The 12,205-nt window shown below is 24.7% G+C and overlaps 1 protein-coding gene across 1 annotated transcript; it reads right to left on the bottom strand.

Annotated features, from left to right (window-relative positions):
* Positions 1 to 383: 383 nt before the first annotated feature.
* LOC145840661 (uncharacterized) lies at positions 384 to 12,205 on the bottom strand. The gene is made up of 3 exons (XM_082947983.1): positions 11,975 to 12,205; positions 10,259 to 10,355; positions 384 to 1,836 (listed from the first exon to the last, which is right to left on the bottom strand). The coding sequence occupies exons 1-3, from the start codon at positions 12,157 to 12,159 to the stop codon at positions 1,642 to 1,644; spliced, it is 477 nt and encodes a 158-aa protein (XP_082804109.1). The 5' UTR covers positions 12,160 to 12,205; the 3' UTR covers positions 384 to 1,641.

Consider the following 12,205-nt stretch of genomic DNA (forward strand, 5'->3'; position numbering starts at 1 on the left):
TCAACTATTAAAACATTTACCTAGTATTTAAAAGATCAGTAAAAATCGTATAAATTTTATAAATTATAAAAATAGTTAGACTACTTTAATATGTTTTAGACAAAACCCTTTAATTAAATATAAACACTTTCATTATAAACTTCTAATATTTTGTATGAAAAGTCGTTTGAATTTCAAATAAATATTTTTATTTTATCAAAATGACATAATGCTCTACTTTAAAACAAGCTTTCAAAAACTTTTAAGCTTGATAAACAAAAGTTTACATCATCAAAACATATATTTTCATAATACCTTAAGTTTAAATTTCGTTTACACAAGAAACTAGTTTAAACACGAATAAAGCATCTCCGTTGTTTCGCTGTACAAATAAAAACACCTCACACGATTTAGTTCAGTTTATTTTCAACAACAACAGAAGATAGCCACACTAAAGTGGAACAATGAAAAATTGCTAATCTTATTATTTTTATCTTTCATACAAACATATCGAGAGTGCAAACTTTCAATTTGAATACGTGCTTAACAGAGCAAACATTTGAAATGACAATTTTTTTTTTTGACAAAATTTAATGTCATTGTTTTTAGGAGAAACAGATTGACATCGCTTTAAAACTTTCGTAAACAACAGGCACTGTCATAATAAAAAACCATTATTGTTATTCAGCAAATTTATATGAATTAGATTATTTACAAAGCTAGATTGAAAGGAGTAAAAAAAATTCTTAATTTAGACAGGACAAAAACTTGTTAAATATTTTTGACTGAAAGGTTTTTGATTAAAAACTAAATTGTTAAGACAGTGGTTACAATGTAAGATTTATTCAGTTGTAGTTTAGCTAACAATTTAAAACATTATCGTATTTGAAAAGGTTAATAGCTAAAAAATATAGGAGAGTTAAATTAAAATATATTATAATAAGCGTTGAAAAAATTTGAATTAAACTTTAAATAAACAATAAAACAAAACTTTGCTTTAAGTTGCTAAAAATTTAAATGAGCTTCCAATATTTTGTAAAACATTTAAACAAAGTTGTGCTAAAAGTGCAAACTAAATGTTTGATTGCATAAAAATGATTAAGAAATGCATATAAAAATCAGATAAAAAATGTTTTGTTTCTACTTGTATGAATTTAATTTAAAAATATTGCTGAACTTAGAAAATATTTTTCATATTAAACTGGTCAGGTAAAAACAAAAGTAGCATTTGTATACAGTAGTAAGCCAATGTACCAAAATAAAACATTAATAACTTTTAATGTATCTTTCAAATTTAAGTTTTTCTAAACGTATGAAATTTTATACAGATGTTACAAAAACCATATTGTACTATTATGGTATATACTGTAAAAATTTTGAAAACAAAGTAACTTGGAAAGGCACAAGTAACAACAAAAGAGCGGAAAGAAAAATGTACCAAACGTAAAGTTTTGGCAACTGTAAAAAAAATACCACACAAAATGAACAATTTTTTTTTTGTAAAAACAAGATCACAATCACCGAAAATATACCAACATTAATTAAAAAAGATCCCTAATAAAAAAAAAAGTACTATTATAATAAAAAAAGTGCAAACTGACAGTATTATTATATTATTAAAATTATATTATGTTATAATATTCATAATTATTTTTTGACAACTTATACAGTCACGTTCTTCGCAAACGCCGAAATGGTAACAGCGGTGGGAATCTGGTCAAAGTCGAAGTTTTCGTAAACCATTTCGTCGGACCTTCTGTCCGGCATTCTCAGCTTTTCCATTCCGTAAGCGAAATTGTCATTGGCCGAATCGGACTTGTCGCTGGGAGGCGCCATGTAGCTGGAAATATAGTTACTCTGCGGAAATAAAAGGGAGTTGTTAGTACATAATAAGTGTAGATGTATTAGAATATGTGTTGGAATGTGCAGTGCATGTATACAGTAAATTGGGTTGTTAGTGTATAAAAAGATGTTATTTTCTACTCTTATCAGTTTATTGATAGACAAACACGCTCAAAATAATTGGTTCTTGGACCTGGCGCAGGAAGATCGGCCATCGAGTCGCATGCCACTTGGACACAGTTTAACGTCATTGTCCAGGACATGGCTTATCTCGATATAAGCATAGATATATCAAATTTACCTTTCTTGCTTGCAAATATTTAAATAAAAAAAAACATCTATTTAGATATAGATTTGTAACAGGTATTTTCTTTCAAGAACAAAGGGTTTGTATCAATATACTTACTTACCTTTAAAATTAATACAGTAAAATGTAATATGTGTATACAAAACAATCTCAAAATACAAGTGGATACAGTTTTAAAACAATATAAAACAAGTATATGTTTCATTTATGAAATGTAATAAGTCAACTCAGTTTAGATATTATTAACTTAGTTTAAATACTTAAGTGTGCACAAAATTTTGATGTCTTGAATTTTGAAAAATAAATTAAAAATTATACAGCCACAAACAATATGAAGTTAATATACAGTACATTGCACAACTACTTCATATTATTACCGGCTTTTTAATATTTAATTGTGGCTTTTCTTTCACATGTAAAATACAAAACACAACACACAAAATAAAGAGCTTCAATCAATTAAATATCTTTTATGACTTTGAAAACTTTTATATTGATTAACAGCTTATAATATAGCTTAAAAGTTAAGAGCGTAAATATAAAAGTAATAAAATTAATGAGGCTTGAACTTTAATAATTTATCAGCATTAAAACAATAAAATGAAGTTTATTTGTACATTTTTGGTATTGTAGATACATAAAAAGGTTTACAGTATTTAGAACATTACATATTATAAACAATATAATTAAGATACAAATTGTATACTTTAATTGATAATTTATATGTTTTAAACAATTTAAAACTGAAGTAATTAGTTATTCTTTTACTTGAAAAACTGATTCTATAAATTTTAAGTTTTAAACATTTAAAAACCGTCATCTGTAAATTTAATTTACCATTTGTAAAGTTAAAAAATAAATATGTTTTAATTAGATTTATCACAATATAAGCTATTGGGGAAGAAGATTATGACAATAAATATTAATTCATGTTTTCATATTGAAACACAACATTAATACTATTGTATTATTGTTATTAATTATCTATTTAAACTTTTACTATAAAACATAACACAAATACTTTTGTATATTTTTTCATTTCAATTAAAAAAAATTTATAACTTAGACTTATGGTTTTAAACTGTATGTAACAACATACATTAAACCTATAGATAAAAGTATCTTAGAATAAACCACGTATGCAAAAAGTAAGAGAAATACATTACAATATGATAATTTCAATCATTAAAAAAAAAAAGTATTTCAATTGTTCTTCTTCTAATAAACTATGAAGGTATTAAGGCAGAAAATTATAACCTCGACACCACAAGCATTTTTGTGGAACAAACATCACTTCTGTTTGAATTTGTGTATTAAATTTTGCAAAAATAATTGCAACTTTACTTGCAGATTTTTTATCAATCACCAAACTCACAAATTGAGCTGTTAATTGGTGGCAATTGTATTTGTTTAATTAAGTGCACAAACATAAACTTTATTGGTTATGTTGATTTAATAACATACATAACTGAAAATAAACAATTTGCTGTGCAAACACACGTATTGTGCATTCGCAATTATTTTGCAACTAGGAATTAAAAAAAAAAATTAGTTTCACACATCATGACAGGATTGCCACTAACTGAAGAAGAAATGTCTGTGAGTGGCCAAAAACTAACATTAGATTGTAAGAATATTTAAAGAAAAAAATTTTAGTAAGAGCTAAAAATATTTCTAATAAAAAGGCTGAAATACTTGGAAAAAAATCTCCTTTTTTAAATTAAGTTTTAAATACTTAAAATCGTCATCAGTTAATTCAATTAACCATTCGTATAATTAAAAAAAAAACCTTATTTTAATTTGACTAATTCTAAAAAATTATTGAGGAAGGAGATTATGACAAAAAATATTTTTTTTAAAGATTTTACAATATACCATAACATAAATACTTTTGTAATTTTTTTAATTTCAAACAAAAAAAACTTGAAATAAAAACTGTATTTCAACTGTTCTTCATCTAATAAACTATGAAAACAGTGTAAGACTATTAGGCGTAAAATTTTAACCTCGACACCACAAGCATTTTTGTGGAATTTAAATTTAAACCATTTACTTCTGTTTAATTTTGTGTATTTAATTTATTTTGCAAAAATAATTGCAACTCAACTTGCAGATTTTTAACCAATCACTAAACTCACAAAAGTAAGCTGTTAATTGGTGGAAATTGTATTTATTTAATTCAGTGTACAAACATAAACTTTATAAATAAATGTCTGATAATGTTGATTTAACAACATGCATAACAGAAAATAAACATTTTGCTGTGCAAACACACATATAATACATTCGAAGTTTATTGTAAAAGTAAAGAATTTTATTATGAGTATGAATTTTAGCTTCACATAACAGGATTGCCACTAACTGAACAAGAAATGTCTGTGAGTTACCAAAAACTAACATGAGATAGTGAGAATATTTAAAGAAAAAATAATGTAGTAAAAGCTAAATAAAATTATAACAAACAATATGAAATACTTTGAAAAAAAATTATGATAGTATAAAAGGGTTTTAATCAAATAAATAAGCTGTAAGAAAAAAAGTAGTTTTTAAAATCATAAAAGCTAGCCTGAAACCTCGGACAAATCTATCAATTTAATTTACTTAACTTAAGGTTTGTGGTTACCCTGATAGAAATATTACCAGAAAAACAAAATACTAAAACTTTAAACACTTGACGAGGGCTAAAATATGCAGTTTTAGAAAACCTCAAAATAAAAATTACACTCAAAAAAGTTAACATTAAAAATGTATTTTTTTGTATGCTGAACCATTTTTGCTCAACAAACTGCAATAAAATTTGCAGGTGAAACACTGAACTTGTAAAAAATAAAGTTACTGTGGGGCAATGGTGTTAATCAAATTTGTTTAATGTGTGAAAACAAACATAAACTCTACAAATAAATGTTTAGTCTGGTAGTGTTGTTGCATTATCTTTGTGCAAACACACACGCATAGAGTGCAATGCAATTTTAAGCGTGCAGCCAAATAAAGATGATGTAATTGGTTTTACGTGTTATATTATATGGTTTTACAGCTACATTTTCAAGAAATTCAGCATGAAAATAATTATGACAATAGGTTTAAGCAAAGTACAATTTGAACATATAACAAGGGTTAAAATTTTTCGTTGAAAGTTATATGAAAAAATATGAGAATTTAAAGTAGAGTTAAAAAAAAAAGTTCTAAAACATCTCTGTTAAAATTTTTTTAAGTATAAAAGTGTTTTTTCAAACTGATTTAATTACACATAAAATTTAATTATAGTAGTATAACTTTAAATAATAAACTAACAAAAAATAAAAACATTAAAAGTAAAAACATTGTTTTTAGTGAAACGTTTGCCTTAATAAATATTTCTTTTTTTTTAACACAATAGAACAGCTTAAAAAGGTAAATCAATGAAAAAGCCTCAAATAAATGCAATTTTATTGGTTACTGATCAGGGTGTAATTCAATGAACCAAAATGTGTTTGTATACAGCAATAAAAGTTTAAACTTAAAACTTTTTCATCTTAGTACAACATGCAATTTTATAGAGTTTTTTTTTTGCAAAAACTCCATGTTCTTTCACTGTTTGCCGGGGTTGAACTAAGTTGAAAAACTTTAAATATAATTGAAATAACTTTATTTACTCTGAGGAACTTAAAAAGTAATGTTTTTTATATGATTTTATACGAGGAACTTTTGTAACACGAGGTTTTGTAAAAAATCCAAAAGAAATAGTGAGAAACCTTTTATTTTTAAGATACTAAAACTTATACCTAGATAAAAGTAACTAGTCACGCTAAACGTGACCATTTTAAATTAATTAATATAAATGACTCATGTTGAATCTATTTTTTATGTAATTAGTCATGACAAGCCATAAAAACATGAGTTATTACAAATAATTACTCCAACAATAAAAACTATACAACTTGATGTGTGTTTTGAATAATAAAAAATTAAGTTGGTACTGGTCAATTTTTATTGTTAATAAATTCAATTACCCTTATACAAAAAAACAAAAACTTTATGAGTTAAGACCCATGATAAAAACTTTTAAACATAATATAAAACTGTTTTTGCAAAAAGTTCTAAAAAATTTTGTTGAGTGTTTTGTAAACCTCAGAAAATAATACTGTTGTTATGGCTGCCAAAATATAACCTCAAGAAAAAGTACGAACAAAAGATTCACTGTCTTCTTTTTTAAGGTAAATAACAACTGTTTAAATAAAAATCACTGTAAAAACCTTTTCATATTGTAATGTATTCTATTACTAGTTACCTTACTAAATAAGTCAACTACTACTTTTTTTTGCTTAACTTTAATGTAAATATGTAAATATCTTTAAAGTTTAATTTCACAAGTAACAAATTTTATAAAATTGACCAATAACATTATGTTTTAATAAAATTATACTGTTTGTTATAATAAACTTTGAAAGGTATAGACAGTAACAAAACATCTGCAATTTTAACACCCAAAATAAAAACTTAAAAAATATTAACGTGTTTGATAGATACAAGTAGTAAAAATTAAATTAAATGAAAAAAAAAATATATTTGTAAACATACAATCAAAGTTGTAACGCATTAAAATTATAATTATTTCATATACAATAAATTATTTCAAACCACAACACCAAAGCTACACTATATCTAATTTAGAAAAATCTTCAACTTTTAAAATCAATGTTTAATCAACTTTACAAAAAATCTAACATACCTAAACACTGTGCCTAGTTTACTTATTATTTTTTTTATTAATAAGTTTTTTATTAAGTAGATTACCCACTGAAGCTTAACGTCAAATCAAAAACATATAAGAGACTTCAAATTTTTTTAAACTGTTTCAGTAGTTGAAATATGTCATAAAAAACAACGGTTATAACAACAATAGTAATAAAAAGAATTAGCGTGTTAGAACATTTAGAGCAGCAAATTTTGTTTCTAAATGTTTAAAAAATAACTAGTTACACAGATTGCTATAAAAACCGGAATTTATTAATTCAGTGGAAATCTTGTTTGTTATAAATAATATATTATATAGGACAAAACAAAGTTGTGAATACGCAGCTTATTTTTATAACAACTGTTACTCATATAAGCAGTCAACCCTTAATTGCAAACAAAACTGCAATATTATTGGTTTGTTTTCGGGGCGTTATTATAAACAAAAATTATTCAAATAAAATAATTTTGACTGCAGCAATAAAAACTGGTAATTATATTGAAAAGGTAAAAAAGAATCAAAATGTTTAAAATATATTTGTTTCGATTTTAAGTAAAAAACTTAAAAAAGGGTAACACAATTAAAGCAAAAATAAAATTTAAAATTAATTAAATGAAATAAAAATTTATCACATAAAAACGTTTTAGCTACAAACTTTTAATACCTAGTTCTGTTTTAATATAACTTCTAAAAAAATTAGTCGACTTTTTAAATTCTATATAAAAACATTTAATTTGAACATAATTTTTTAACAAAACAGTTTTCTAAAAGTTGTAAATTTTGAATGATATGAATAATCTTAATTATTAAGGAATTATTATATTAAATGTAATTTGATTACAGCATTATAATTAGTTGATAAAAATATTATTTAAGTGTTTTTAAGTTTCTTAAAACGAAAATAGGAACATAATTATTTGGAAGAGTCTCATTACAGTCATGTTTTAGGTAAAAAACAAAACTGGACAAGCAAATAACTAAGCAATAAACTGCAAGTTTCATAAATGGGAACCGCTCAGTTCCAACTCCCGATCATTTCCCACCCGCGCACAATTCCAACCTGACCAAATCCTAGAACTGCTCACCGACCAAGGGTAAGGGTAAGAATGATAGTAAAAAAATAAAATAATAATTAAAAATGAAGTAAAAAAGTTAAAGAAATATAAAATTAAACAAACAAAAAACGAAAATTGAAAAGAGTTTGGGTGGGAATTGTGCAAGTGGGAAATGATCGCGGCTGGGAATTGGTAGTATACTTTCATTTTTAATGTTTAGTTTAATTTAAAAAAATCTTGTTTCTGTACTATAAAAAACTACAATACTTAAAACAATGTGTTACAGTTTTAAACAATGGAAAATTTTGATTATAGAATACAACTGCTAAACTAAATAATTTTTTGTTAACTAGAGTGTTTTTAATTGTTTAATTTATAAACTAATGTTTTAAATTTAAATAATATTACAAAATAAACATATTTTATAATAGTTACAAAGCAGCTAAAAATAAACAAATGAACTCACAAACGAACAGTATTGTGTTTGGAAGCACAAAGAAAATGCTAAATAAACACAATGTGCGAAAAAGTAAAACAACAAGGAACAAAATACTTTCAGTTACTACTTCCTTTTAACAACATTACTTCCCTGATTAAAGTGTATAACCTTTTACGAACGAATGTTAATTTAAATTTGGAAATTCCAAACTGAAATATAAAACAGCAGGCACGTACTGAATGTATGCAAAACATTAAAACAAACAAATAATAAAAAACAAAGTTGGGATGAACCTTTCAGTGAATACTTTCAGTAAAACAATTGTTAAATTTATCATTAATTTATTTTACTATTTTTATATCTAAACAGGTTTTTTAAAGCTAGGACAAAATTGTGTTCTTTGACTACGTGGATCAAAAAACTATTTATTGAGAAATCTGAATTTTACTAAACAAATAAGTACATATGGTTACTGAAATAAAAGTTTAATAAACTATACTTAAGATTTATTATAATAAAATATTTATAAACTTTTTAAAATTTCTATTTTTAACATCATACTTAAAACAAAAAAAACAGACATAATTTATACTTAAAAGTTTTAATACAGAATATTAAAGGAAAATTAAAAAAGAGTAGTTGATTCAATTAAAATGTAACAGTTTAATCTAATAATAAAGTTTAATAAAAATGTGTAGGAAAGTACAAAACTAAAAGCAGGAATTCTTTGTGCAGTGCGTGGGCTGCAGCAACAGGTTACATGCACAACAAATCAAACATGATTTACATTTTATCGTGTTTGCAATTCAGTTCTGCTAAATAACATACTTCAAATATTCCACTCGAACAAACAAAGTATTAAAACCAGTTTTGTTTATTTTCAAAGTGAAAAAAGTTGTAAACCCATAAAACATGTTTCAAACATTCTATTTAAACAAACAAAGCATCAAAACCGTTTAATTTTAAAGTGAACAAGTGAGAGTTTAGGTGCTGGATAAGATCCAAACAGAAGATTTGTTTAGTAAATGTAGTATACTGTCTTTAGGCTAGGAAGCTAATAAAACTAGTCTGTGATTATGCAGTTAAATTTTAACAACAAGTCATAAAATTAACAGTGTTTCGCCTTATAAAGAACTCATTAGAAAGTTATCAGTGAATGTAATTATGTGCACAATAAACTGTAATAATATAATTTTATTGTAGTAAATAAATTCAGTTGTAAAAAATAGTGGTTTTAATTTTAATGCTCAAAAGGCTTTTGCACTTAAATCCTTTGTTATTTTAGTATGAGAATATAAACTGTTGTGCACGAGACGTAGTTAATAATTAACCGAATGAACTGGTACAGAGAATCGCAACTATATTCTTAAACAACCAATAACGTAGTTATTTGTTTTCAAGTTAATTTTAAACTTAAACTTAGCATTTAATTTGATTATTAACTGACCGTTTTTTAACAAACTAATCAAGTAAAATTTTAATTGTTTTTAAAGTATAAAACTTCACTTTAAGTTTTTATAAAACCCAAAATAGATACTCCAAAAACTTTCTTTTGATTGTAATTTTAATTTTTAGTATTTTGTAAATAGTTGCTTTAAAATTGACTGTTTTTCAACAAATTAATCAAATAAAACTTTAAATGTTTCTAAAGTATAAAACTTCACTTTAAGTTTTTATATAACTGAAATTGAAACTCCAAAAACTTTCTTTTGAAAGTAATTTTGTTTTTTAGTATTTTGTAAATAGTTGTTTTAATTTTCAAGCAAACAAAAAAATACTATAACTACATTTTTACTAAGTATCAAAATAAAACATAACAGAAAAATGTACCAAAGAAATATTCCTCTATCATTGGTCCCTCAGCATAAGCAAGTACAAAAAATCAGTTACATGTTTTAGTATAAAAAATAACAATAACTCACATTAATCCAAATGCTGAGATGAATGAAGAGAACGCCGATGAAGAAGCTTATGCTGAAGAGTGTGAAGAAGTGGAACAGTATGTGCCTCTCGTGTTGCCTGTAAATATTTGATAATAATTATGAATTAATAAACTATAATTGTTATTGTCAGAAATTAAAACTTTTAAGTTTATAAGATATATGGTTGGGAATTTACATGAGTGCTGAAAGCTTAAAAAAAGAAAACTTTTTTTTATGAATTTAGAACTCGTTGCAACTATGCAAACTACATCTATATTCAAAACTTGATAGTTTATACATATTATTACATGAATTAACAAAAAAAAAAAAATTATTTAAATTAACAAAAAGTTTATAATTGTTTTTGTACAACCAAAAATTTACATTCGTGCTGTGAGTTCAAAAAACAGTAAACATTTTTTGAACGTGAATATTCAATTAATTAATCAACTATGTCAATATAGAATTTGTTATGAATTTGTAAAACACCTCATAGTTGATTATTAAGCTTATTTTAAAAGTATAACATTAAAAATATGAAAATTAAATTAAGTCAATTGTTTCAGATTAAATATTTCTGCTTTTTAAATTAACTCACATAAGACAGGAAATAAAACCTTAGTCATTAAAATCTTAAGCAAAATAAAACAAAACAAGTTAATAGGTATTAACGAAACAAACTAAATCAGAGTTTTCTAAATTTAAAGAATAAAAAAAATATTTTTTTTTTTTTATTTATCAGTTAAACGTTTATTTCGAAATTTATTTTTTCAAATTACAACAAAGTTGAACTATAACATATACATGTGCCCATTAGCAAATATTTTTACAGCTTTGTACCAATTTTTCAAACGTTGCTCTTCATACAAATTTATGTGTTTTAAATAAAGCCATCAAAAAATATTAAAAGTTTTTTTTCTTGAAAAAATTGTTTAAAATACAATACCTAAATAAAACGTACCTCTACATAATATACTTCTAAGTTATAGAACCAATCAAACTTTTAAGTAATTTATTTAACAATTTTATAAACAAATAATTTCACCACAGACACTGTATTACAAACATTTGCACATGGTAGTCTTCCAAAAACACAGAACAATTATTTAACATTTATATTTAACTCAGTAGAAGTATAAAGACAATCTTTTTTTTTAAATAAGCATGAGTAACTAGACTGGTTTATACCAAACAATCCTGATTTTTTGAATAAAATTGAAAGGGTTTTTATTAATTTATGATTAAATTAGTAGTGGAGAAGTGTAATTCTTAAATAGCAATTGAGCTGTAGCAATTACACAAAACTAAATGAAACAATTTAAATGAATCAATTAAAAAGTTAGTTAAAAAAATGCTAAAAGCATAAAAAATAAACTGAACTATACATAAAAGTTAAACTAGTCTTAGCTGTCAAATAAAAAAAACTTTAAAATAGCCCATGTGAGTGATAAGCTAGAAAACTTAATTTAAAATATTCAAATAACTACTACAAATTATATATAAGTATGATATTTTAAAAACAGTAAAAGGTGTTTTTTATTTATGTAGAAATATAAGACTAAAAAAATGAGTTATCTAACCCCCTATGCTATCAAATTTAAACTATAAAACTTGTTCATATAAAACTTATACCTCCAACCAAACTATAAAATGACTGACTTATCCAGCCCAGTATGCTATCAATTTGAACTACAAACTTGTTTATAAAACTCATACCTCAAACCGTAGTCATCGGCAGCTGCTTCTCTTGAGCCGGGCGGTTTTCTCTTTGAAGTTTCAGGGCTGCTGCATGAGTAACTGTCCTCTTTACTCGATTCACTGCTCTGGCCGCTCTCTTGCGGGACTGTTTGGTCTTCTTCACTGTTAGAAACTTGCTTTTCACTCTTGTGATTTTCGTCCATGTGTGATGTGTCTTTCTACGATTGAAGTGAGCATTTAAGCATTAAA

This window comes from Thalia democratica, chromosome 7, assembly GCF_965202585.1.
Source record: "Thalia democratica chromosome 7, ktThaDemo2.hap1.1, whole genome shotgun sequence".
In the NCBI taxonomy this organism is placed as follows: domain Eukaryota; kingdom Metazoa; phylum Chordata; class Thaliacea; order Salpida; family Salpidae; genus Thalia; species Thalia democratica.

Excerpts from the sequence above, each read along its gene's own strand:
- LOC145840661 (XM_082947983.1), bottom strand. The coding sequence starts at position 12,159 with ATGGACGAAAATCACAAGAGTGAAAAGCAAGTTTCTAACAGTGAAGAA. Across the intron at positions 10,356-11,974 it reads GCCGATGACTACGGTTTGAG|GCAACACGAGAGGCACATAC; the intron begins GTATGAGTTTTA and ends AAATATTTACAG. Across the intron at positions 1,837-10,258 it reads ATCTCAGCATTTGGATTAAT|AGTAACTATATTTCCAGCTA; the intron begins GTGAGTTATTGT and ends TTATTTCCGCAG.